The sequence below is a fragment of the Aptenodytes forsteri genome, unplaced genomic scaffold (assembly GCF_000699145.1).
Source record: "Aptenodytes forsteri isolate BGI_AS27 unplaced genomic scaffold, ASM69914v1 Scaffold340, whole genome shotgun sequence".
Classification (NCBI taxonomy): domain Eukaryota; kingdom Metazoa; phylum Chordata; class Aves; order Sphenisciformes; family Spheniscidae; genus Aptenodytes; species Aptenodytes forsteri.
This window is the reverse complement of record NW_008795441.1, coordinates 1,967,882-1,994,820: the sequence shown is the minus strand read 5'-3', so window position 1 is coordinate 1,994,820 and position 26,939 is coordinate 1,967,882. Positions and strand designations below refer to the sequence as shown.

At 40.8% G+C, this 26,939-nt stretch overlaps 1 protein-coding gene across 1 annotated transcript in view; it reads left to right on the top strand.

The window, feature by feature from the left end:
• ERBB4 (erb-b2 receptor tyrosine kinase 4) overlaps positions 1 to 26,939 on the top strand; it is a 423,308-nt gene that overhangs the window by 184,638 nt on the left and 211,731 nt on the right. Inside the window, exons 3-4 of the mRNA XM_019472536.1 lie at positions 3,212 to 3,346; positions 23,347 to 23,412. Coding sequence (XP_019328081.1) covers positions 3,212 to 3,346; positions 23,347 to 23,412 — 201 coding nt within the window. The remainder of the gene's footprint in view (positions 1 to 3,211; positions 3,347 to 23,346; positions 23,413 to 26,939) is intronic.

Sequence of the window (26,939 nt, the reverse complement as noted above, 5' to 3'; positions counted from 1 at the left end):
AAGATTTTGCATTCACTTCAGAATCAAGTGGCAAAAGACCTTGGAGCTACTCCTTTGCTCAGAGCACCGGCTGCAGCCCAGGTGCCAAAATGGGAGATTGTGGTACTCTTAAGTGTGGCCATCAGTACCTTACAGGAAGACATCCAAACTTGTCTGAAACCTTTAGGAACTCTTTTCCCAATGAAAGCTAGTGGGACTTGTGCTTCAAAATCCTCTTTTGTAACTCTGTGTCCCTGAGCAGCATAGAAGTCCAAGGGTAACATTTGCTGCCAGCGCGGCACAGTAGATATTTCAGGCAGCAATTGATACTGCTGAGTGCTCTGCCTCCTGTCCCAGGCAGCAGTGTTGTACTTAGACTAAGAATTTTCCAGTATCACAAAAAATTGTTTTAGAAGACAAAAATACATTAAATAGTGGTATTTAAAAAACGTTCCACTGTGAGCAGTCCTTTTTAGTGCTGCTTTGGCAGGAACTAGCTTCTTTCTTTGCAGTAGAAATCACAAAATTCACTAGGGGACTTGTCATTCTCTTTCCTGCTCCAGCCTGGGAAAGAGTTCAGCAAAGAGGCACCTCAGGTGTTGTACACAGGAGAAGAAAGCTCTTTTTGCCTGGCTTCCTTTTCTAGCTCGTCTGCATAGGCAGAGATGCCTGCCTTTCTCCTCCTGTTTATTGTTTAACTTTATCTCTCACTTTCAGTGCTGTAAATTAAAATGAGATGATGACTTTATGATGATGAGTTCATTATACAGTAACTCTATTGTATATTGATTACATTTGTGCTTCGTTTGCTTAACATGTAACAGGGTTTATTAGGTCTTTCCAGGCATTGTTTTTGCTAAGAGAGGGCAGAGAAGTGCAAAATGCATTTGAGTTTAAGTCAGTGAAGCCAGTGCATCTGTGCTGATTTACACATGCTGAGGACTCAGCATAAAGAAAAGTAGGATAGCAGGTTGGAACAGGAAGGTAGAAAGGGAATAAATCTGGATCCCACAGAGCAGGAAGAGTCAAGCACAAGTACTTTAAAGATTGTACTAAACTTTGAACTCAGGATTATTTAATATCTGTAAGAGCCCATCTTTGATATTATTACTCAGGTTTATTAGCGTCTCACCGCACGAATAGACCTGTAAACTTTAATCCTGTCACCTGTGAAAAATGGTACAGTGCAGGGCAAATAAAGATACTGCATCACGGTTTTGGGGAAGGGCAGCAGGAATAATGCTTATTATTCAGTGATGAGGGAAGTCAGAGCATTTTCCATGTTTGTTTTTAGTAAATCACAAGGAAAGCTGTCAGCTTTCCTTACAGCACAGCGGGGACACTTTCTGGTTACTTTTATGCTGAAAAAAGTCTTTCTCCACAAATTAAAACTATCATAATTACTTTTAGAGTGGGATGCTGCCTGCTATACAAGAATGCATCACAGTTCCTAGCAGAAAAGAAAATTTGATAGGTATTGTCATGAGTGAATGCTCTAAAACCCAGAAATTGCGCCAGTGGCGGGTGTTCAGATGTACCAACTGATAGTGACACTATTTGGAATCATGTGCAAGTGTTTAAGAAGCTATGAATGTAGATTTTACAGTTTTTCACAGCTTGTTAGATATTATTTTTAATCAAAATCTGGGCCATAATGGATTAGGTAATCCTGTATAGCTGGGACAACACAGAGAAATAATCACTAGTCATGTTTTCAAGTGTTCTTCTAAGTCCCACTTTTTCCCCAGAGCAGAATTGCTAACAGATGCTGTATGGTTTTTTTCAGGGGTCATAAGAATATCATACAGACAGATCATTGCTATATCTCTAATCTGGACTCTTTTCTGTATAAGATTATTATTATTTTCATTTTTAAGCCCCTTTTCAATGAAAAGCCAAGCTTTTAAACCAGAGGTTTCTAAGAAATAGTAATACTCTGAACTGATTAATATGGTGGAAGTATGTATTTACAGATGATCCTTTATTTAATATGTTCGTTTCTTGGGGGCTACCTCCTTTACATGCTGTGGCCTGTAAACCCTGAAATTTTAATTCCTTCCTTGTTGTTTGTCAACATTAGCATTCCCACTACAGCTTTTAAGGTTTTAAAGGTTTTCTTGGGAGATGAGGACTATCAGACGACCTTAATCATTGCTACCGTAGTCAAGATGTCTCTGTGAGAAGTGTGACACTCCTGGCTGTATAGCACCACTTAATGTCATTCTAAGGTGCCATTAGTAACTAACCTTCAACATTACTTTGCTGGGGCTTGAATCTCTGACACTAAGCAGTGCAGGAGGTTTTAGCTGCATATCTCCTGTTAACTTTAATGAAAGTCACATGGATTGTCCTCTGCTTTGGAAATGAGAGCCAGGTTAAGTAGAGAAATTGTGAATCTGAACAAGAGTTTAGAGGGTAAAAAAAACAAGTTATTGCTTCAGAGGAAATGCTGGTGCTACAACCAACAACTGTAAGATCATTTTCATGTTAAGATTTGACAAATCAAGTCTTTAGAGACAGGGTAACAAGCCTTTTTTTTTTAAACAAACTGATATAAACATGAAAATTTAAAAAAAACCCCAACACTTCCGTCTGCTCAGAAACCATCTTCCTTCAACACAAAGCTTCCAGCAAGGCATGTCAATGGTAGTTTTGGATCATAGTATTTGAGATTTGGATCATAGATATTGAGTATTTGAGTATTTTGGATCATGGTATTACAGCAGCACAGTCTGATCAGAAAACACGCTTTTCCAGACACTGTGATGACTGGACCCTTCTCATGTACTGTGGGCTCAGAAAATTACTACCCCAGTGGAGCACATTAGTTTATTGTATGTTTTAAGCGTTCATACATATTAATGAAATACAGCATAGTGTGGTTGATTGCTCGTGTTTTTAAAGTCAGTTAAGTCTTCAAGGTTATTTTACCCACAAATAACAGTACTGTTTCATACTTGATTACACTGGAACAACAGGTAAACCCAGTAACTCATCTAGCAACTGTGTGGCTGTCTTCATCAGGTTTCTTCTGCATATAAATAAATGGTTCCTGTTTAGAAATGCTGTAAGCTACTTGCCCTCCAGTTTTCAGAGTGTTAAGTGAGATTACAGTGAGAATTTTTTGCATTTAAATTTCATGCCCTCTCTCTCCAGTACACAAAGCAGCAATAGATTTAATCAGCTGTATGTCTGAAGTCTTACAAGTATGTTCTCTTGTTCTTTTATGCAGAAATACTGAATGGAGGGGTGTATGTTGGCCAGAACAAATTTCTTTGCTTCGCAGACACCATTCATTGGCAGGATATCGTGCGTAACCCCTGGGCCTCCAACTTCACTTTGGTGCCAACGAACGGCAGTTCAGGATGTAAGTACCGGTTTTATTCTTAAGCCTTGTCATCCGCTCAGCATGAAACAGTATAAATATGACCACAAGCTTTCCCTGATCCTCTGTTACGGAGAATTGTATTTGCAAATTTTCACATTCTATGTTCTTTCACATTCACGTTCTTCACTGCATTCTTCAAAGTTTGTATGCTGCTTGTAGGAACACTTAGTCTAATCTTAAAAACACTTTGTCTGTAGAGAGTATTTGTGAACATCATACATTTTCTGAATCTTTGTGTATTCTTTTTTCTATTTATTGCTAAAAGCCACTGTGCTGCCGTGGGACCACAGACATTATTGTTTGCTTTGTATTTGTTCCTGCTGCTCAGGCTGGTCCTTGAGTCACAATGGTCTGTCTATGGCATCATAATTAGCTGCTGGAGTAATTATGGTACAAGCTCATGGATATTCTGACTTTAGATGAGAAATGAACCCTAAAGAAATAGTTATCCTGTTGTCTTGTGTGTATCTGTGAAGGAGGAGAGAGAATTTGCAGAGGATGGGGTGCTCTTCACAATATAGCCAATATTTCTCTGTTTTTAATACGTTCTCTCTATTTTAATGCTCTCAATTTCAAACTTGGAGTATCTATGTACTTTGATTAATTTGTTTGATCCATTTCTCTATTTCCCTTCCCTAGAGTTATTCACCTTCAGTAGTATTTTGATGATTCTTGCAGCAATAACGAATTCTAGTGAATGGTGGTGACAGTGAAACAAAGTGTTTAGGTAAAATATTCCGTAATATAGTAAAGTGCATTCAGAATGAATACCATGCTATTAAACAGTACCCTCAGGATATATCAACATTGAAATTCAGGTATAGGTTGGGAAGAAGTTTATATCTGATGTCAGAAGTGACACCACGGCAGCCATATTGTTCTGAGCATTCTGGATATAGGGACGTTCTGGATTGCTTACCATATCCTAAGGTGTCCCTCTATAAATGACTGACTGCCTCTTTAGATTCCGCTACAGCCAAGAAACAACTTCAGTTCTTCAGCTGTATGTTAGGAATTCAGAAAAAAAATTCGACTCTGGGTGAAGACCAGTTGATGAGTCCGCATAATTTCTAAGCAGCAACTTGCTTTTAACCAAGTGCTTTGTGGTATAATAGATTTTATATAAGGCCAACTTGCTTTTTTATGTCTCACCCGCTATCCTCAAAACCAGAGCACAGGTACTTGAGATACAGCTTCTTCCGGGAGCCTGCCAAACTCCATTGCTCCTCGATCTTCAACCTCCGGAGCTGAGGCTCATCTCTGCTGCCTTCTGACTGGGAACCTGACATAGTTGTAATGCAGCCAGCTATCTTATTTGCATATTTAAAAAAATCATCACTGGCGATGATCAGTTCTAAGCAGAACTGATAAAACCTTTGAAGGTTAGGGAATGGCTGTACCCTTTTATGAGTCATTACTTCAACAAGAAAAAGACTTGGTTGTTACTCTGCTTTGTTCTGTTATTGGGTTTTCTTTTAACCTTTGCCAATTCTTCAAGAAAAATGCTTCTGCAACACCAAGGTAATGAGCTCTTTTAAAAAAGCAACCAACATCAATACTATCTTTTTGAGCTAACGAAAGTTTTACTGGTGACTTCAGAGGAATTGGAACAAGATCAGCGCTGAGTACTTTTGGAATCACACCCTGAAAGTAATAAAGGCAAATATTAGCTCCCACAGCAAGATGGAAGAATGTATGTACCTAAGTCCAGTTTCCTTAAAACATTTTTTCATTCCTTTTGAGTTGTTTTGAAACATAGGGAAAGAACAATTTGTGCTTTGCCATTTGTGCTTGATAAACAGCATTATTTCAATGATTATTGAGAGCTATGTACCAAGGCAGCTTCATTAAGATAGCCACCCAAATTTTACTTTATTTTTCCTTACTTGGAATGGAGCAGAGTCCAGTTGGACTGTATTTAATTTAATAAACTTAAGTCTCCTTCTCCAAGAAACTGGATTTCATCTCAGTACTATTCATGCTGTCTGTGAAATTTGGTTAAATTAGCTAATCCAAATAATTTCTCTCTTCACAACTTGTGTAGGTGAAAATCTAAACACCGTTATACAGAAAGCCAACAAATGGCTAAAATGGTTTAACAAAGGTGTTAAGGCTTTGGGAAACAAAGAATTCAGGTACAGAAATCACCATTTAAAATAGCCTAAAATTAAATAGCTGTCCATGTGATGTGTATATATATATATATAAAGCCTTCAAATGAAATCACTCAAATGTGGAACCTTATTACTATCCTGTCAAGAGGTAGGAGAAAGGGAATGTACTGCACTGGTAGTTCCATGTGATGTGTGTGTATATATATATATATAAAGCCTTCAAATGAAATCACTCAAATGTGGAACCTTATTACTATCCTGTCAAGAGGTAGGAGAAAGGGAATGTACTGCACTGGTAGTTTACAAAAGAATTGAGTTATTTGTACTGGTGCAGAAAGGACTTGGAGAAATGAACATTGAATTATAACCCTAGAATGGAAATCAGTGTAGAGTATCATTAAATAAGATACATGCTTCTCAAATTTGGCTCACATGTCACTTTTCATAATCTGCTAGGCAGCATGGTTGCTTGCTGGGCCCAGCCCTGCTTTTTTTCCACTGCTGCAAATGATGCTCAGTGCATTACAAAGTCTTTGGTACTTTTCTACATAGACTGTGAGTCATGCTTTTTCAATCCAGCACATATATATATATATATTTACTGTTTATTTTACATGAATGTATTAAATTGCCTGAAGCCTCAGGTGCCTCCTATCAAATGCAAATCTTGGCTAAGTCCATTGGAACCGAGTAAGTACACATTGCTTGGCATTACCAAGAATATCCTAAGTGAAAGAGATGTCAAGGAAAGCCCTCTGGGACTTTCCATGTCAGAATATCTTGAAAAGAATGAGTGGGTTTTACTGCTTATCTGAAAACCTTTGCAGGAGAGGGAGAAGGTCTGTTAGAGAGGCTGCATCAGTCTGTGAATGTAAACCAACGAAACCTTCTGTGTCAAGCTCAACAAAGTCCATACTAGTAATGATTGAGGAAAGTCTGTGTAAACATGTGATCATGTGAGACCTGGGTAGATGCATCGGCCTGTGTGCCGTGTTTAGCCATGACTGGCAGGACTGGAGGGTAGCTTATGCCCCAGGAATTGTTAGGGCTGTTTCACTGCCACCACCGCAGTAGTGCTCCCTGGCATAGAATATTTTGGGGACACAAGGCTGTGAACTGCCATGAATGTCAGAATCAGACACTTCATAACTCCAGCAGGTCCTAAAGCCTAAACCACAGTTTGGTGTTTTGGCATCGCTAGCGTTGTTTCCAACTGTCAGTAGCAGACAAAATCTCCCCCAAAGTGTCTACATGTCTGAAAGAACAAGGGCCCACCTTCAGAGAAGAGCCCAACATACAACGCTTGCTGGGTTTTTGCCGATGCCAGAGTGGACTCCAGCAGGTTGATATAAATGCACTGTCATACTGGGAGCATCCGTGCATCATTGTGCGTGTGCGCTCAGAGCTCAGCCGTGCTCCTTGTTCGTCTTCCCCTGTGAGGGAGCCAACACTGCAAGCACTGCTCTTTCCCCAGCCAGACAGAAGAGCTGATAATGGTCCTGCTTCAGGGGTAATTTCACTTGCAACCCTCCCTGCTGCTCCAAGGCAATCAGCAGAGGAGGAAGGCAAAAGGGTGGAGTGAAATGAAGACGCTTTGAAATAAAATCAGTCCCCTGCCTCTGTGCTTGTTTCATACCTTCGATCTGCCAACTCTGGCAATCCTCTTCATTTACATCACTGCTAGACACAAGAGAGTATGGCCAGTGAACTCTGGAAATAAAGCTTTTCTGATTCCCTTCTGTGCAGGCTTTCATTGTCACATCAGTGTTAAGAAACCATTTGAAAAGGCCGTGGTGTCTTAACCGCTATGATAGAAATACTGCAGACATATGAATCCTAAGTGCTGCTTCTCTTTTTTTTCTTTTTCTTTAGCCTGAAATGCATTCTAGCCATTGCTTCATGTTCTGATCAAATGCATGCAGAAAAGCTCGTGTTAGAGGCCTTTGAATTACACGGTCTTACAGTTCAGATGAATACAGCCAGTGGCTGCTGGCGCAGAGCTCAGTGGGTACCACTGAAATGTAATAAACAAATGTTGTACCAGGGACCACACATACTTCAACTCTCTGAGAGAATGCCTCTGTGCCTGGCTTTTTGACTCGTACTCTGAAATAATACTAGTATTTACTGTTTGCAGAGCCTTCCCATATTGGTATCTTGTAGCTGAAGTTTTCAAAATTAATTGTAATTTGAAAGCAGCCTTCTCTTCCATTTACCTGAAATCAACGCTATCAGCCTGGGGTTTTTAAGCTGGGCACCTTGCAGTGGGAATCTCAAAAGTGCTTAACTGTCTAAGGAACAACATTTTCCCTTTAGGTATGTGTTACTGAATTTGTTTCTGCAATGCTGAAAATCTGTTTTCTCTCCTTCCAAAAATAGGCCATGAATTCAAGCATTAGCCAAGCATGCTAAAGCCACCCTTCACAGGAGCATATTACCCTGTTACCACATCTACTTGTTGAATTTAGTCTCTTAACTGAAGAGCTGGAGCTCTGCCCTTCGGAGCTAGAAACCTGAGGTGCAGTTCCCAGCGATGGTGCAAGAAATAAAACAGGAAATAAGGATTAGACTTCTTGCCTAAAATGGCTCTAGATTGGTAGACAACTCCTCTCTGACCAGCTTTAGGGAAAGTGCAGTGAAAACTCAGCTGCTTTGATCAGTGTCCTCAGTGTCCTCGATGTCCTCCTTGGTTTGGGAGTTAGCAGGAACTGGACTAGCCCCTTATTATGCCAGCTGAGCTCTTTTGCAGGATTTGACAAGGACTGTAGTATTAAATCAGAATTTTCAGTGGAGCTTTACTTGGAGATTTTGTTTCACAAAGCCTGAAGGGTTTGAATTATTGCGTTGAGGTCGCTTGCATAGCTAATAGCATAGGTTCAAATAAATCAATAATGCATTTAAAAATACTGAAACTATATGGATGCATGTTCATGATGGAGCTGGTAACTGTTTGGGTAATAAAGATTAAAAAATTACGTTCCATTTTCAAGTTTAAAAGAAAAAATGCTGCATTTCAAGACGGTTCAAGAAAAATGCAGGACTGCATGTTGGCATGTGCCCAGAGTTGTGAAAACTGAACTCTGTGAAAAATAAGCCCATTTTAAAGTATTCTCCTGAACTGAAATTTCTGCTCAGATTCTGAAGTGCAGTGAGATCTGTGGAAAAATTTCCCTTGACTTGATCTAGCTTTTCGACTGAGCCCCTGTCAGCTGTGAAAAAAGCTGGAATTTTTGGCAAGACATTTTTTCAAGCAGAACAACTTCAGTAACTTGCTATTCATAACATAGTACTCCTCTGTCATTGCTTTGTATCTAATTGCACCCAGTAATGTAAACGCACCGAAGTTCTAAGCTGTGCAGAAGTATTGCTACATTGTTACATGATGCATAGGAAGAAAAGGCTTGGTCTTCAGCTATGTACCTGTGATTCAGTAAATGCCACGATGTATTCAAGGGAAACACTGCTTTAAAATGTCTTCCCTCTTTTTTACCTATTGATTCATAGATTTTTCAAGGACAAAAGAAGCCTTGAAACATCATTAGCTCTGATTTCCTGTATGCGGAGGCCCTGAAGTATCATCTTCTTGCCTGGCGTTGAGCTCAGTAACTTTCCTAACCACAACATATCTTCCAACCCACCTTTGAGTTTCAGAAGCAGCCCCAGCCCTGGCGTGGCTGGAGCTCACGCAGCCGCTGGATGGGTGAGCGTGGGGCTTCGGTCCTCTGTACGCTCTCCTGGCACTGGTCTGAAGCTTTGCAGAAGTGCAGCCGTCCCTCAAGAAGCTGATCACTTCCCTAGTATTAAAAGAAATAGTACTAGCTGCCTTTATTTCTAATTTGAACACAGTTTTAAATTGCAGATGATGTTGCATCTTACACCTTCTCCAGCTAGCTCAAAGAGCTCTCTCATAGCCATCATTTTCTCCCTGCCGAAATGGCATGTACCATGTAAATCAGCTCACCTCTTGATCTTTTTTCATAAGCTAAACAGATAGAGGGTCTCGCATCTCTCACAGTGAGGAATTTCTTTCCAGCCCCAGAATAATTTTAGTTGCTTGTCAACGTAAAAGATCTGTATGTTTCAGTGTGCTTTTAGAAGGCGGAAACCAAGGTGTGCATAGTGTTTTATTACTGATTTAACCGATATCCTGTAGAAGTAAAAATTGTATCCTTTGTCTTTCAGCTTCACATGACAAACCTGGTATTCTGGCAGTTCTGACATCTGTGTGTTTTAGAGACTCCCTGTTTTCCAGAAAATGTAGCCTGCATACTTTATTCCGAAATATGCAATCATATGTTTGGCTGTATAAAAGACATTTGGTGTGAGTGACTCCAGCTTACCCGCCAGCCCGGCTTACTCTCTAATACAGGCTGCTCTTCGCTGTAATTTGCTGGGATTTCAGTCTTCCTGTCATCTGTATGTTTTATTGCCTGGGATTTTTTAATAATTTCTAAACCTTTGGCTGGAATGTTAAAAAGCGTTAGTCCTGCGATGATCCCTGGGGAACCACACCCAATTGTATTATAATTGCTTGCTTACAACTACTTTTGGAGAGCCCCCAATTAGCTGGCTCTTAATGCATTTTTCATGTGTTTTATTAATATTGAAACATAGAGACAAATCTAATTAAATGTTTACCATTTAGCCAGCACTTTGCATTTTAATTAAAGGAACAGAAAATGGACTAGCCAGCTGCACAGTTGCTTATGAAGTCTGTTCTCCTGGTGCTCTCTTGATGCAGACAATCCAGGCTGTGATTGACCTTACTTGGGTGCAGGTGTGTTTGGAAGCATTATAGCTCAGTTTGACATCCTCATCTCTGTATAGTATATATTTGGTTGATGTGAGTCAGTGCTGGCTCCATATTCTTGGGGGTTTTTTTTCTCCTTTCTTCATTTTCTCTGTTACACTCTTTGTGAATTGCTTTATTTAGGTTAACCTGCTACCCCATCGGCCCTCATAACTGAGAGTTTGCTCGACCATGTTCTACTGCAAGTTTTCCACATGCTAGCAAAAGGAGTAATACAATTTCTAAAAAGATACTTCTTTAAAATATTGCAGAAATGAGAAAAATTTGGTAGAAACGTCTCTTTATGTCAGATTAGTTTAAGGCCAAAAGCTCATACATTTTTTTTAGATTGGTATAGGAGAAAATCAGTTGTGTGGATACATGTACATTCCTTTCAGCATACATAGGATATTCTTGTAGTGTGTTTCACAGAAAGCATAAGTTGATATTTGCATGGGATTTTGTATAAGTGATAAGCTTTGTTCTCCATTGGGTATTAACAATCAGTGTTTGGAGTTGCTGGCAAGGGATGTAGGTGAATTTGCGTACGGCCATTTGTTGCAGCTACAGAATAAGGTCTGATGGGTAGCCAGCCCATTGATTTAATGTTCAGTAGTGGCCTTGTAATTCTTCACAGAGCACAGTAACTCATTTTTTGTACCAGTAGTTGCAGTATGAGAAAAGGATCATTTTTACATGTAGTGACATCTGGAAATTTATACTCAGGTCAAACCATTGGGCATTCAATTCTGAAGTAATTATGTGATAGTTATGAAGAATAAGGTTCCTCAGATCCTTGCAATCTCTCCCAAAAGTCCCAACCTTCCACCAGTTCTCAGTTACCCTGTGCCTAAATTGTATAAAATGCTACACATGTGCACACCAGTCTTTCCAACTGGACCATCCAAAACAGACTCTCATGCAGGACCAGTCCTGCTACCACCGGGAAGCCACAGTGGTGAAGTGGGGAGTCTTGGATCAGAGTGGGAGGGAGGATGGAGTCCTTTCACTTGGGTCTAAAAATGCCATTGGTTAGTAAAGATTCAGGAGAGCTGAACACAGTGTGGATTTAAGTACAAAGAAAGCTTTCCTTTAGACCCATGGATGCTCCTGTAACAGGAGACAATTACGTGTAAATAATGAATACATGTAAATCAAACCCCCAGCCCTCAGTACCAAGACACAGGTGAGATAACCACGTTTTGTCCAGTTACTCCTGCAAGATACTTTGTGCTTTTTCAAAGCACAAGGATTTTGCTCTACAGAAGGCCAGAGTAACAGCAGTATATTTATGTGTGCTGGCGAAAAGAAAAGAGGGAGGTGACTAATTCATGCTTAAAGCCAACTTTCAGAATAGCTAGTGTATCATTGCTGGTGTACATCTAAATTGGAAACTACCTACGGAGAAAATGGCATTCCAGAAAGTATGCGCTGAAGACATTTGTTATTGCAGAGTTTGTTAAATTATAACCTTTCATTGAGGTTATTACCTGAAGTTCAATTAACATTTTAAATGTATGTTTGGAGACCAGCAAACGGGGCCTCCGCAGACAGGTGGTCTTGGTACAGAATATGTTCCCTGCCGCCGGCGTCACCGTGGCAAAGCCAGCAGGAGAAGCTGTTCTTGTTGATAAAAAGCCACAAATAACTAAGCCGTTTTGTGAAAGCTCCTTCCGTGTGGAACACACTTTAAGGGCTTGCAGCATTGGTTCTAGCAGAAGTTGCGGTTTCATGGATATCACAGTTGGAAAGAAAATTTATATCAGAGCTGAAGATAGACAGCCAGAAAGTCCCACAACTGCCTTTTGTTCAGCATACGTGGAGGTTGCTTTTCCTACCATTAAGGAATCTCTAGTCAGGACAGAATTTATTTATTTACCTGGAATTGAAAGACAAATATAGTAACAGAAGAAATTGATTTTAAAGAATAGTATTTGCCAAGCATATGTAACTGAAGATGGAGGAATACATGAAATCCAGTGATATAAATGAACTTGTTTTGCGTTAGTATAGCAAGCTGCACTGCTTGAAGTTGCCTGTAATGTTTTTCCTCATCCCAGAACAGTGTGTTTTGAATAAAGGGAATCAGTTTAGTTTCCTAATAAATACCTTCAGCCAGCATTTTCAGAAGGGATTTGTCAATTGGCAAATGGCCTTGAAACAGATTTGAAAGGCAGGCAGATGTGGCATTTAATGGAAATACAATGCCTCTAACAGGTGGGTTCACTGAATAAAAATTTAGTAGCAAACACAAGTATACCTAGCTAATACGAATAAATAATGCTGCGAGGGACAGAACTCCTTAGGCTGCCAGATCCTAGTCCAGGGATCTAGCAAGGGAACTGCTACAAAGCCGGGGATCTTTAGGAGTTGTGGGCGCAGAAGGGAGGGTGCTGAGAAAGCCACCATTAACAGTTTCTGAAGAACCTCTGACATGGGCATCTCTTTGCGGTGAAAAATACACTTTTCAAAAAGATAAACAAAAAATACCCAACCCCAAAACCAACCCCCTCCCTGCCAAACTGCTGACCTTGTTTTACTGAGTATCTCCCTCCCTTCTTACAGGGTGAAAGTCACCCACCGAATGGCACAGTTTACCATGCTGATATATAAAAATATTACAAAGTGGCACTAGTTCTGTAGCTACAGAATTTAAGTAGTGCTCCACATAGTAGCGTGTGGCAACTGTTGGTAAATGCTTATGTTTTAATGGCAACCTGTGTGTGTATAATGTATTACTGTATACCACCTGTTTATAAGCAGATGGGCGTTTAAGCAGTATATTGCACAAGGGAGAGACTTTCAGTTTAAATGAAAGCATCCCTTTCCATTATAAGCAGCTTGCTTTATCACAAACACCAGTGTTTCTTGAAAGTAGGAAATAAACTCCAAATACTCCGAATATTTAAAATAGTCTAATTGAATGGTAATTGGCAGAGTTGTAGTGAGTGGGTGGGTGGGTGGAATTGGTCTTTCACAGCAAGCTCCAGCTGCTCTAGCTAGCTGCCTTTGAAGAGCTGCTTAGGGAAAGAGGAAGAAAAGAAAGACTAAAATCAGCCGCTTAATTGCATCTACTGGTTCTTGAAGCTGCTGTGTGCCTCCCACCCTTTTGAAGTTGTCTGTTGTTAGGTCTGTGAAATGCACATCCCAGCCACCAGCTCAGTGGGCTTGGTTGGTGCTGCTGTGCAGGGCACGAGTGCAGGTGTATCACTCGGTGGCAGTGAGTGGGTGCAATGTTGGGACTAGCCAGTCAGCATCATGACGGGCTTCTCCCGACAGACTGTTCTGTTGCTTGCATAAAACACAAAACCACCCCAAGCCTTCATTGCTATCATATCTGCATTTTTTTAAGGATTTTGTTACACATGTCTCTTTTGGCAGAAGTTCTCAGAACTGTCACTAAAGTTCCTGTCCTGCTTTTGCGGACAGCCTGGCTAAAGAGCTCTGGCCACTGGTCTGCTCAAACCCAGGGCTGTTTCAGGGGCTTCTCTCTGATCCCTTCACACCTCCTGCAGGGAAGAGGACAGTGCTGTGGCTTCAAATGAAGATGAGTGACTAGAAGTGAGGTTTCTGTCTGCTAAGCAACGGACAAGGTGTAGGAAGTAGCAAAGCAAAAAAGAAGAGTGTATTTTATGCTCCTGCAATCCCTCACACTTTCTGTCCCTGTGTGTAGGATCTCCACGTTCATATCTCCTTGGGCTAGTATTCAAAGGAGCTTTCAGATCTCAAAATCTTCTTTCTGGTCCTCTTGTAAAAACCTGTAATTTACTTTCAAAACTTCATAAAAGCCATCATCAGTGAAGTGTTCTGGAACAGGGGAAATATTGGGATGAGTAAGATACTTAATCCAGGGTTTTCAAGTGGTTTTATACAAATTGCTACATATGAAAACAACTTCATACTGAATTCATCGTATTACACCTACATGATGGTCACAGAATGTCCATGGCATCACCTCTGTGCAGATCTCTGATAGCTGAAGATCATCCAGGAGATTGCAGTCTGAAATTTGTTTGTATGATTATTTTCATTTAATATTTGTAGATAGCAAACACTGAATCTAAATATCAGAGTGTATGCCCAAGCATTGTTTTCCAACAGAGAAAGGGCTTCTGTTGTCCAAGTAATGTTTTGTAATAATCAGTTTTGTTTTGAATAGCCAGACATACATTTTGAATAAGCAATTACATTTGAATAAGCATATTATGATACTTATCCGAAGTTTGTCTAAAACTGGACTCCAGATTTCATGGGAATAGGGAGTGTCTTTCTAGTATTTCCATCTAATTGAGTCAAAAGTTGGTTAAAACATTAGCACACCTAACTGCACCCAGCCAAACTCTAGGAATATTACATGGCATGAAGAAGAAGTAAAATGAATTTTAAAAGCCACTTCAATTTCAACTTCGCATTTCCTTTCTTTGAGGTTATTACTTTGTTTAAAAAATGAAAACTGTATGCCCCTCTGTTCGAGCTTTATTACTGCTTTGGCAGCATTACAGGAACATTATTACAGGACATTATTTTGACTTATGTGGTATTGACTAACTTGATTTGTTTGAGGGGTGGAGGAGTTGGTATTAAACAAGCACAAGAACACCCCCAGCTTTGGCACTTACTTTTCAGTGTGTTTTGAGTTTGTTGAGAACCTCCTTTGAAAATCTCCTCTAACAGTGCAGAGATTTCTTGCCCAGTGTTACACATTTTGTCCAAAAAAGAAACCTGTACCTGTATCCCTCAGTTCTCAGCCAAGATTATGCATCAGGCAGTAAGTCAGCTGCTGCACCTGAGGACAGATACCTGGCTTAAGATTTATTACAGGCACTGGTACCGGTGCACATCTGATTGCTGTCTTCAGTAGGAGTCACTGCTGCTTGGCTTGTTTGTGTTTTTTAATTTCATGTGTTGTCACACCACAAACAGAAGCACCTGTTGCTGTGAGCCAGAATAAAAAGCGCCTGAGCTGAGAGCTAATGGGGAGTATCCTAGGGTAAGGAAGTTTGTGGGTGTTGCAGTGTTAGGCTTTGCAATGGCTGCTTCTTAGACATGAAATTCATGTACCTCAGGACACCCCCATGCAGAGGCGGGAGCCCATTAAAATAATACCTGCCAGAGGCAAATCGGGGAAATGCTGAAATTAATATAAAGGCATAGAAGATGTTGACTTTTTATGGTCTCTGTCTGCTGGGAATCTGCAGTGCTTACCTGCCTGCTGCCTTCCCCTCACAGACCTGTCTTCTGCTCATGCTTGATTTTCCTCAGTAAGGACTTTTCTTTCCTTGTATGAAATACATTAGCAGCTTGGGAGTTCCTCAGGATGTGGGAGAGCAGGCTTCAATTTCCTACCTTGCCTGAAGGCATTCAATCCCATACATCCTATCTCCCACTTCCCAGTGGAAATGGCCCCAGGTTGGTCTGAGTTAGGGCCTTTTCTACTCCTTCTGTTAAAATTTTGAGTATTCAGTAATCATCAGATAAGATAGAGAAATAGTCCTGGGGCGTGGACTGATCCTTACATGTACCTCCTACCCAGTGATCATAACCACTGAGCTGTGGGGCAAGAAGCTAAGAATGGTTGCATGCTGTGTCCACCTCTCTCCCTTCGGGACCGGTGAGCTCCCTGTGTCGTCAGGAGGGATGGGTGCCTGCTCTGTGCTCTCCCCTTCCAGAGAACAGCCTGTAGACTGTTTCTTGGGTTGCTGTCCTGGGAGGTGAGAGTCTTCATCATGGTAAGCAAAGGAGAAAGCAGGATGCATAACCCCACATCCTAGGTGAGTGTTAACATCTACAGATGGTGTCACATCACCCTCTCCTGCACAGAGGAAAGGGAAAATAAGAGCTACCACTGTAGTTTGAAGGGGTCTGGGGTTGTTGGTCTGTGTGCTTTGAGGATGATCCATATGAGGGAGGGTGTTTCATTTCTACCCCAGTGTAGACCCCCCTTAGACAGAGATCAAACTGTTCTGCTGTTCAGGAACAGAGATTCTGCTGCAAGTGTATGAGGATGGGCAGTTATCTGTGGCTTACTGGAGGGGAATATATTTTTTTAACAATAATGATTACAGGGAAAGATTCCTGAGGGCTTGTTCTTGATGAGCCTGCCAAGCAGCAGGTATGACTTGACCTATCCTTTTAGCCTTCCGGCTGTGTCTCCCCATTTGCTCAGGAACCCTGTGTGTGTGTTCAGAAAGGCATTTGATGCTGATTGGAACTAATTTACCACCACAGTGGGGGGAATTCACTTACATTGCTCTGTGCTAATAGCTATAAGCAGTGATAATTAATAGCTCCTAATTGCTTAATCAGTGCAAAATTTTAGACTATGTCATATGTGAAGGTTTTTATTTTGTGTGGATGACTAAACCCCCAATTAATGCATTGAGTCATACAGCCTTACCAGAGCTGTCTGTTCCAGGCAGAAAAAAATAACCAGTGTCTTGATTACCCCCCTCAGATCCTAGTCGTTACTCTGGCCTGGACATTTTTCTGTAGCAGCTGAAGTAACTTTACAGTGAGCTTCCTATCAGCTCAGAGCTGTCAGCAATAGATATGAATCCACTGGCCTGAGCCCGTTTGGTGCTGCTGACATGCTATTCTTGACTTTCTGTTTGGCCACCAGAGGTAAAGGGATAATCTCTCTTAAAATCAAAACTGCCACCAGCATATCTAGCGATACTCTGTAATTTTGCAGTTCTTAACAGATCCTCAGTCCCTGTGCGCACGCGAGGGTTGTCTCCATCACACATTACTCAAGAAAATGTGTCCCCTTTTGGTATTCAGTTTTTGTTTTCTTCAGTGCTGGTTCAGTTTTATCTCCGTTTCCTCTCCCCGCTCTCCCTTGCGCTGTTCCCGTATCTCTCCCTGTGCCTGTCTTTCAGGGCGTATCTCTTGGATTGTTTTCATTTCCCAGACCTATTTCCTATGCCAGTTTCTTTTCAGCTGCCTGTGCCTTAGTCTCTCTCCATTTGTGTGTGTCTCTCTTCTTATCTACCAAGCAAGATGAGGGATAGATAGAGGCGTTTAATGGCAGAGCTGGAAGTACCTATTGGAAGCAATCATTAGAGGGAGCTTGCTTTCACCGTTATCGAGCCCCAGTGGTCCCTGTCTGCTGGATGTGCACACACCTGGCAGTTAGGGGGTGGGCGCTAGAAAACTTTGACTTATGGATGGTGGTAGCATCCACAAAAGGCACTGTGCTTTTCCACAGTGTAAGTATTCATCATTGATGAACACTATGCGAGTTTTCACTGTAAAGGGAGTCATTAATATTTGTGCAGGGTACCCCATTGGGCGTGGAGACTTCGGGGTAGAAGCAATGATACAGATACGAGACAGAAAGGTCAGCTGAAGTGCTGCCATTTACCACAATGAAAGTAACAATATCACTGTAGGTACAGCTTGTTAAAGAAAAGCTTGAATTTTATGGGACTAATCCCATGTCGGAAAACTGTTTGGTGATACATCCCGAAGTGAACTCATCTGACATCAGTGAAAGCAACATGGTTTGATAGCAGTAGAGGAATTGACCCTTGGATTACTGTATCCCATAACGCTTCTACAGAGGGGAAGAGAAAATGAGCACTAGATATTTCTTGTGCTAGAAATTTCTAGACACTCTCTTCTTTCGCAGAAAGTTTTACTTTCTCGTGACATGTGTCTCTCCTGCCATGAAGAAAGGAAATCCTGAAAAGTGTGAGTCTCTGTTAGGTAATTATCTTTCAAATCAATAGAAGAGATCTGAAGGCTAGCACAGGGCTGGTAGAAAATGCAAAATGATTTTTACTTAACAAAGAAGTGTGACTGAATGAATGAATGTGTGACAACAGGAATAGTCAGACAAGGACACGGAAAGCATTACAGCCTGATAAAGGCAGAACAATCCATCACAACAATAGTGTCTTTAATTCTTGTTAATGCTGTGCTGCAGTGTTTGAATTATATTTTGATTTTGTTATCTCTTCATACATAAATCTAAGGAGTTTTAGCTGCCTAGAAAAACAACGCGCAAAGGTATTTAAACCTTCTGTCCCATGTTAGCAATGGAAAGAAGAGACCGGGACTCTTACCACAGAGTATACCTGGAACTTCTTGGATCTTAGGGCTAGTTATGTCTAGAAACATCTATATGACATCTCTAGCATTTTTGCAGGAGTGAATTTTTTAGGTGAAGGATGAGTTTATAAGTAGCTTACAGAAGCTAATAAATGATTTATAGATGTTTTGATAGTTAATCAATTATTTTAGACTGTTAGGTAAGTAAAGAGGCTGCTTAAAACCATGGCTTGTAACCATCAAAGCCACTTTATTTTGGCTGTGTTCATTCGCACTTCAGTATCAGTGTGTTGCAGATATGCTAACATTTATTAATGATTTATTAACCTGTTAGAAACCATCTGTAAATGCAAGCTTTGTGCAAAGTGAGACCATTTCTTCTCTTATTTCTGTTTTCCTTCCCCTGCTGAGAGAGGTCTGCTTGAGGCAGCTGGCATAGCTGATGGGGAAGCAGCAGTGTTTCTTCTCTGTACTACACTGAGCTTAGAGCTAAGAGTAGGACTTCATTTTTCTTGTCTTGTCAGTAACTTAATCCTTTGCAGTTTTACTGTTCCTGAAATAATAAAGTCAGTCTGGAGCCAAAGGAAAGCCCTTCTCAATTCTCAGGAAAGCACAAGGATGAAGTAACCTTGGTCTTTCCCAAGCTACTGAGCAAATGTTTTCTGCTGGTGACTTTCCCTGGCTGGGAGAGCAGAAGCATCTCCCACAAATAAAACTCTATCCTGGAAGTTGCAACAATGATACTCTGCACCAGAGTCCATAATGAAGATCTGTTGTGGTAGTATTGGCTAAGGGAAGACGAGCCCAGGAGACGAGCCATCGGTTTTCTGCGTGGAATTTGCCAAAGTAAAATTAATTCTCATGTTCCAGTGGGAATCTGACCTTTCTAAACTTAGATTTCATAACAAACCCTGTAAAAATTATGTAAGCCTCCTTTTAACTCCTTCCCTCCTCCTCTGCAATCTAATGAATAAAATGGCATCATGTATGCAAAACAATGCTACCATTCAGGAGCGGAAATGTACTCTAGCGTCACATTTGTAATGAGGCAGGAGACTTTTCCAGGTTCTTCCTCTCCATATCTCATTTAGAAAAGAAAAACACCCTTTTTTCTTATGTGTCTTCACTAACGTGCAAGAATTAAGTGAATGGGCAAGGTAGCGCTTACAAGGTAGAGCCCTGCAGAAATTTTTTTTTGGCCAAATTCCAGCTAAATCTTGAATCACTGTTTGATTTCAATGAGAACATATATGATGACTTGTTATAGATGGGCTGTTTCACTGCAGCTGAGTGTTCCTAGGTCCCACCGATTGCCACCAGGACTTTAGGTCACTCAGCATCTTTTGATGTCAAGAACCAGTGGAGGAAGTCATAGGAAGGAGTTCTACCTCTTTACTCTCTGCTGCATCAAAACAAAAGGAAGAACACTTCTGCAGTTTCATGGTTTGCCATTTCTTCATTAGCTGTTTCTTTTAGCCCTTACTGCTGTATGTTGGAGGGTTTTAGAATATTTTAGAGAGACAAAGAATAACGGGAATAATTTATTTTATGCCAATAATTGTTTGATAATTTTTTCTCAAATCTGCTGGCTCACTACAATCTAAAAATCCTAAGAAATATATACAGAAAGATCTGCGAGAAGTAGTAAAATTATTTCAAGGACCTCGTCAGTCTTGGGGCTGATAGATTTACTATCGTTTAAGCCTGACATACATATCTAATTGTGAGACCTATTCCTCACATGAATGCTCCTGGCTACTTATGTTGACTTCCACGGGACTATTTTTGTGTTAGATTTACAGAGCTGATCTTTAATGGGTAGCAATCTGTCCTTATTACAGTGGGGAAAAAGAGGTGAAATACTGAGTTACGTGAGGGCAGAATCTGGACCATTTCATACTGAGGGCAAAGAAAGTTATTTTTCTTTTTAAACAAACAAACCAATATAGACACACTATTTGGAGGGAGTTTGGGTTTTGTTTTTAATTCTCGGTATATCTGACCTTCAAAAGGACATGTAACAATGCAATTCAGAGGTGTGCTGCCTACAAGCTCACAAGCTTGTTGTGTCTGTGCAGCTGAGAAAAGTGAAAACAAAGCAGCAGATACTTTGAGTTCCCAATGAGAAAAAAAGAAAACTGTCAGCCTTTTCTTGCTATATTGTTAAATATCTCTATTTAAATGCAAATTATCATCTGACACTGCCAAAGTCATGTACCAGGAAGCAGGCGTGCAAGTTAAAAAAAAAATTTAAATTATTTTTGAAGATGCTGGATCACTTTTATTTCCAGGAGGAGTAGAGTTGGCTGAATACGTTCTTGGTTGTGTACCAAGGGTCAGCTCAGCACCTAGGAGTTTCAAATATGAAGATTTTTGTTTTAAGTGTAGCTTTTGCAGAAGTGTGGGCGGCATGTCTAGTTAGAGATCACTTGGAGGGGTGCTTGAAGATTCTTCTGTGTTATCTCACTGCACGTACTGCAGTACATACAATATGTTTTGGAAAGGGGTAGAATCCAGGGACAGAAAGAGGAAGAAACAGCCAAGCTGGTGCCTTGTTCTGCCTCAGGTATATGTGGTTACAAGTGATCCGTGCAGTGCTTTATACTGCATCTAGCTGCAAGACTTCTGGCTTTCTCCCTAAACTCCAGACCCCCTAAGCTAGACAGGCATGAGATTTGATGGCAAGGAAGGATTGGGCGTAAAATAGTCTTGCAAGAGGAGGCTCTGTTGTCCATGGGTTGTGGTTCCTCCCCAGCTGCCCCCAGCAGGGATGTTCCTGCTTAGGTGAGGACCAAGCAACGCAAGTGGTGAAGAGGTTATTTGAACGTACATCCGAGGCCCTACCCTTTCTCCTTCCCACTTCTTCTGTTGGTCAGGGATAGCCAGTTTATAAAACCCACTTCCTGGGGATCATTTTTATTCAGTTGGGTGAGCACCAAAGCCAACAAACAAACTGTATCTTACTGAGTCTCCTCTGTTAAAATTCTTCCTTTAATTTGCTGTTTCCCTCGCCTTCTTTTTAAACTTGCATTCTTATAAATCGATATGGATGTATTTGCTTTCTACACAGGGTTCCAGTAGTCTCTTAATAATCATAATAATCATTATTACTGATTAAAGTTGCATTATTCATGCCAGATGGAGTCCCCTCCCTGTCAGCCAGAATGAGTTTGCATTATGTAGTTATAGTACATTTGTGATCTAAATAAACAGATGGCAGAATGTGACAGCAAATTATGTGCTGGTGATGTCAGCAACAACGCTTCCCGAGTATAATTGCTTTAAATGAACATGAATGCAGCAAGGAGATGGTAGTTTTAACAAGGTAGTTGGCATACAGTGTGGTAATTACCATACAACATCATCAATAGTGCCGTGAATGCTGTGCGAGTGCTGAGGGAAGAACGCTAGCTTTGAAAATGTAATGAGAGAAAGTCCGACTTTACACAACTATCACAGTGGGTTTGCTCAACTGTATAATGTCTCATAGGTATAAGCACACTGCTAGCAGAGGAGCGGTGTTTTCTTTTGGGATGATCCAGCCTTTGCTGAGAGACAGTTTGCATTTTCTCCTATGCTATCTCCCATCAGGGCGTGTGGGAAGTGTTTGATTTAGTGTAATGGAGCAGTGTTAACAGCAGCTGCTGTTAATACAGGATTGAAAGGTAAGCTTCTGGATCAGGTTCAAAGGGGAAATTTGCTTAATAGAATCTCAGCAGTATTCAGCGATGAATAAAAGTTTCATCAAAGACGAGATTAGGTTCCTGTGGTCAAAAGAGCAGTGATAAGGACTGTGCATAGTCTTCAACAATGCTTATGTTGGGTTTCTCAGTTCATCCCTTCAGGTCTGGCTGGGTGTAAAGGGCTTGGCTACCTACACCTCAGGCACTGCCACCTGTGTTTTAGCAGCTGTGGCTCAGGGTGCAGTAAAGCAGGCTCTCCGTGTGTGCTCTGGGAGCATTCAGCATTCAGGAGGGAGAAGCACTAAGAGCAGGAGGGTGACTGAGCTCTGGCCACATGTGGATGGAAGCTGCGGAATGAAGTCTGCATTTGCTCACAGTCAGGACTGGCGTGGGACTGTCCGAGTGTTTTCTCAAATAACGTAAGATGCAGCCAGAGGAGAATGTGCCAGTTCTTCTGCCTGATTCCCATTTCCTCGCACAGTGGTCAGCATTTAGCTATGAAGTGGAAGATGTGAACTCAACTCCCTTTTCAGTCCAAGCGGGTTTCAGTCACTGATTACTAGGTAGTTTATAAAAGCTACCATTGCTAACTCTTCCTACTCCATCTGTATTTTACAATGAAAGCACCTACAGTTCCTTTTCTCGAGGGACTAAACCTATCAGCGTGTGGAAGGACGGTGTAGAGCATCACCTCTAGGTTCTGAAGGTACATGAGGTTCCTTCAGAAGCACAACCGCAGACAACTAGAGAACCAGCAGCCAGAAAAGGAAAGGTCCTGTGAGCTTAGCTGTCGCTGGGGTTGAGTGGTTGCACAGGGCACATTTCCTTTACCATGATATTGGACATGAAGACTATGCAAGCTTTTGGGGGTGAGGGGTGGCTTTTAATCGAAGGCATTGAGTGTATCACCCCATTGTTCAGATGAAATTGAATGATAGATAGATAGATATCCTCTCTAGCACAGACATCTCTTCTCCTGTGGAGGAATGTGAATGGGTCTTACGTAGGCCATAGCAATAGTAATAGCACTGGGTGATGAAATTGTTCCTCAGTCCTCCAGACTTGTTCATCTTTTTTTGTTTTAAAATGTCCCAGTCATTATACATAGCAGAGAGCTATTTAGGGTATAAAGCACTTAGATAAGTAGCCATATTTCATATATGTTTGACACTAATTCTGGCTATTTATCTGGGCCTTTTTTACAGGCACTGTTTCAACCTTGGTAAAGCATAAAAACCCTCCAAAGGCAAGGTGGGCCCTCCTCTTCAGCAGTTGCTGGGTGTTGAAGAAATGAAAGGAAGCCACATTTCTAATCTCTCTCTCTTTCTGTCTGTCCTGCAGGTGGCCGATGCCACAAGTCCTGCACAGGCCGTTGCTGGGGACCCACAGAGAATCACTGCCAGACCTGTAAGTATGCAAAACTGAGAAACAAAGGACTGAAAAATTATGTAATGGGGATCCTACTTTTTTTTAATTGTGAAGGGATACTATAAATTCTGGTTTTAGTATAATTCTAAAATATTTGAAATGTTTTTCCATATGTTTTTACCAACAGATGATCTGCTTTTTTCCCACCCATGTGAATTTATGTTTTTCTTTCCTCCTTTGTGCTTTTTAAAAATGCTTAAGCTAACTTGAATTTTCTTTTCACTTCTTAGCAGCAACATGGAGCACAGCTCCTGAGAATATTGATGGTTATTTTGGAATACACTGAAATGAATACTTCAGGAATAGAAAAAACTACAAGGCAGATTTGGAGATCTTTAATGACGGTCTGACGCGGCAAACTTCCTAATGCCAAAATACTCTGTTAATTTCAGTGGGAGCCTGGGAATATTAGTTATCTTGCAGAATTGTTCTCTTTATAATAACTTCAGAATGCATTTGAGTTGTACTGAAAGAGAGAATAATAGGGTTTTTTGTCATGGAAGTAGTGAGTGAAGGGTTGTTCATAATGTCTGTCTGTCCTCTTGAATTTAGAGAGCATTAAAATGAATAAAAAAGAACTATACTGAGAGAGTTTCTTCCTTGTGTGCTTTCAGCTCCTTCAGATAGGCACTAAAGAGCTAGAAGTGCAATCACAATATTAGCAAATCAAATATAAAAAGGAGAAAATTGAGAGCTGCCTTTTCCTACAAGTTTTTTCTCTTTCCCCCCTTACAGGAATAGAGCTATCCTTTACATTTCCTTTCTTTGAAATTTAGGAGGGTGGAAATTGGTTGCGTTTACTGGAGTCACTCTTCCTAGGAAATGGAATGGTTGCTGATATCTCCCCCAGAGAGCACTGCTCTAGCTTGTGCTTGTTTCCTTGGCTGAGTTGTAGATAGGAGAAAGGGATTGTGACAAATTAACCACTATCAAGCGAGCACACCAACTAACTCTCTCAACCTATGATAGCTCGATGTCATCTGCCTTTTTTGCTGAAATATTAGGAACAGTGCAACTATGCTTTTTTTTTTTACTAGTTGGAGCAAGAGATAAGAGGAAATTAGAAATGGCAGACAGCTTGACATGAACGTTTTGTGAGTGAGCACGAGCAGGAAATCCAAGCTGACCTCCTGTACGTGGCAAAGCAAGGGGCACAGGCGATGGAGCTGCATGCCTGCAGAGGCTCTGCCACCCTGCCGGGCGTTGATTTTTATTCAGGAGCATCAACTGATGTTGCTGGCAAAGCTGATGACGGTTACAGCTCTGCTAAAGTTATTAACATGTTCTTATATTACAGTTTCATATTGAGCTTTATCTGTGGGTGTGATTAAAAACGCTTTAGGACAGGTTGTAGGAAAAACTGTGTAACAAACCAGGTACAGTGAGGCTAAGCAGATTCTTCTTTGTCTGAATCGAGCTAGTACATCTCCTTCCTTTGCTGGCAGTCTTTATGAAAGCCCCAAAGAAGTCAGTGCTCAGAAAGCCTTCTAACATCAAGGTTATGTACTGAAGCAGATAATGGAAAGGGACTTAAACCCTAGCTGACGAAATTATTTTATATCATGGTTAGAATTAATTAATGCTGGTTCTTTCTCTGTCCTAATGAGAGGCCTGTTTGTCTATTAAAAGTAGTAACTCCGTAAGAACCTGGGTAATTCATCCAAACTGGAGTAAACTTATTCAGGCCTTATGTGGTTAGCTTATCCAAGAACACTGCAAAACCTTGACAGTTGTATTATATAAGGATGCTATGATCCTGGCTCAGGCCTCGGCTCCAGCAAGCGGAGGCTCCAGCCTTATGCAAAGTTGGAAAGTCCAACTGGACTCTGTGTGGCTGCAGAAGTCCATGTGGCAGGATCAGCTCCCACGGTCTCAACCTCTACAAAACACTGCTCTCAGATAAGTGAACTGATTTGGTGGATTAAGGTAGTAATACTGGAGAGAGAAAAACTTATCTGCAGTGTTGTGAAGTCAGAAGCTTAGCAGAGCTGCACAGTAGGTTTGCTCCAGGAGCGACAGCTATCTCTCTCTTCACAGTGACTGCCCTCTCAAATCCACTCAGTGGGGACAGGCTAAGGCACAACCGTGCATTTAAATTAATAAACTATGAAAAGACATATGCCATCTAAGTTCCAGGGAGATACACAGATCACACATTTCTAATTTGAAATAGCTACTCTACAGCCTTTTACCTTCAAGCACACTCTGCAGCCTCTGGTTGTCAGGGGCGGGAGTTAATTTTGTATTGTATACTTCCTCTTTGCCTCCCTGACCTCGCTGCACCTTGGGTAAACAGCAGGATTTAAGGAAAAGACTGAATATTAGGCTGGCAACAGGCATTTCTTCATTGCACTTTCTCAAAATGTGGTCTTCTGCAAACTGTTTGAAGCCAAGAATATGAGTAGGGACTACAAACAAAAATGCAAGTGGTGCTGTTCTTTTGCTGCCTTCATTTCTGACTTTAAAAAACATGCCTGGCTTTCAAGCTCATAAATGTTATTCTTAGATACAAGCCGGAGATAGGATGAATGGTATCACAAACATAGCGTATACCTTAACCTAGTCACCTTGGGGATGCACGTCTTTCAAACACATGTAGGAAAACACTTCAGCAGTACTACATTCCAGTGTCAAACTATTTTGTTCCTAGAAACAGCTGAGAGGCACATCTGCATTTTAATAATTTCATTTTTTTTATGGAGTCATTGAAGCAAAAAATTCTAATGAATCCCCCTCCCAAGATAAGATTTAAATTATTTTCCTGGGAAAGGATAAAAAATGAAAGATCTTAATCTGTGTCTTTCATTTCAAATTACATATGGAAAAAAATCAAAATCCTTTTGTTTTTTGCATGAATATCATCTACCTAGCTGCTTCTTATGTTGCCTTCAGCAATGTCTCTGTATTTCTAACTCTGTCTGAAACACCACCTGCATCTAACTCTGCCCTGATGTCTCTCTAAATGTGGCAAGAACATTTACATATTTAAGATGACAAATAGGAAATTTGAAATAAGCTGTTCTGTTAGGAGGTAGAGAAGATGTAATTTCAGGGTACTGTTTTATGCAATTAACAATCCATTTTTCTTTTATAATTAAAATACTAGTAAATATTAATACTGAACATTTAAAAGCTAGATGGTATTCTTTGTTTCAGTGTCAGAAAAGGCTAATGTGGACATACTTTAAAAAAGAACCTATTTTTCAAAGAGTATTGGGCACCCACTAAATAGAATGTAAACCACTTTAAAAAACCACAGGAACAAACACTTTTGGAAGTTACTAATCTGTTGTGGTTTAACCTCAGCCAGCAACTGAGCACCACACAGCCGCTTGCTCACTCTCCCTCCCCCCGCCCCCCTGGTGGGATGGGGGAGAGAATCAAAAGAGTAAAAGTGAGAAAACTCGTGGGTTGAGAAAAACAGTTTAATGAAATAAAATAATAATAATAGAATATACAAAGCAAGTGATGCACGATGCAATTGCTCACCACCCGCTGACCGATGC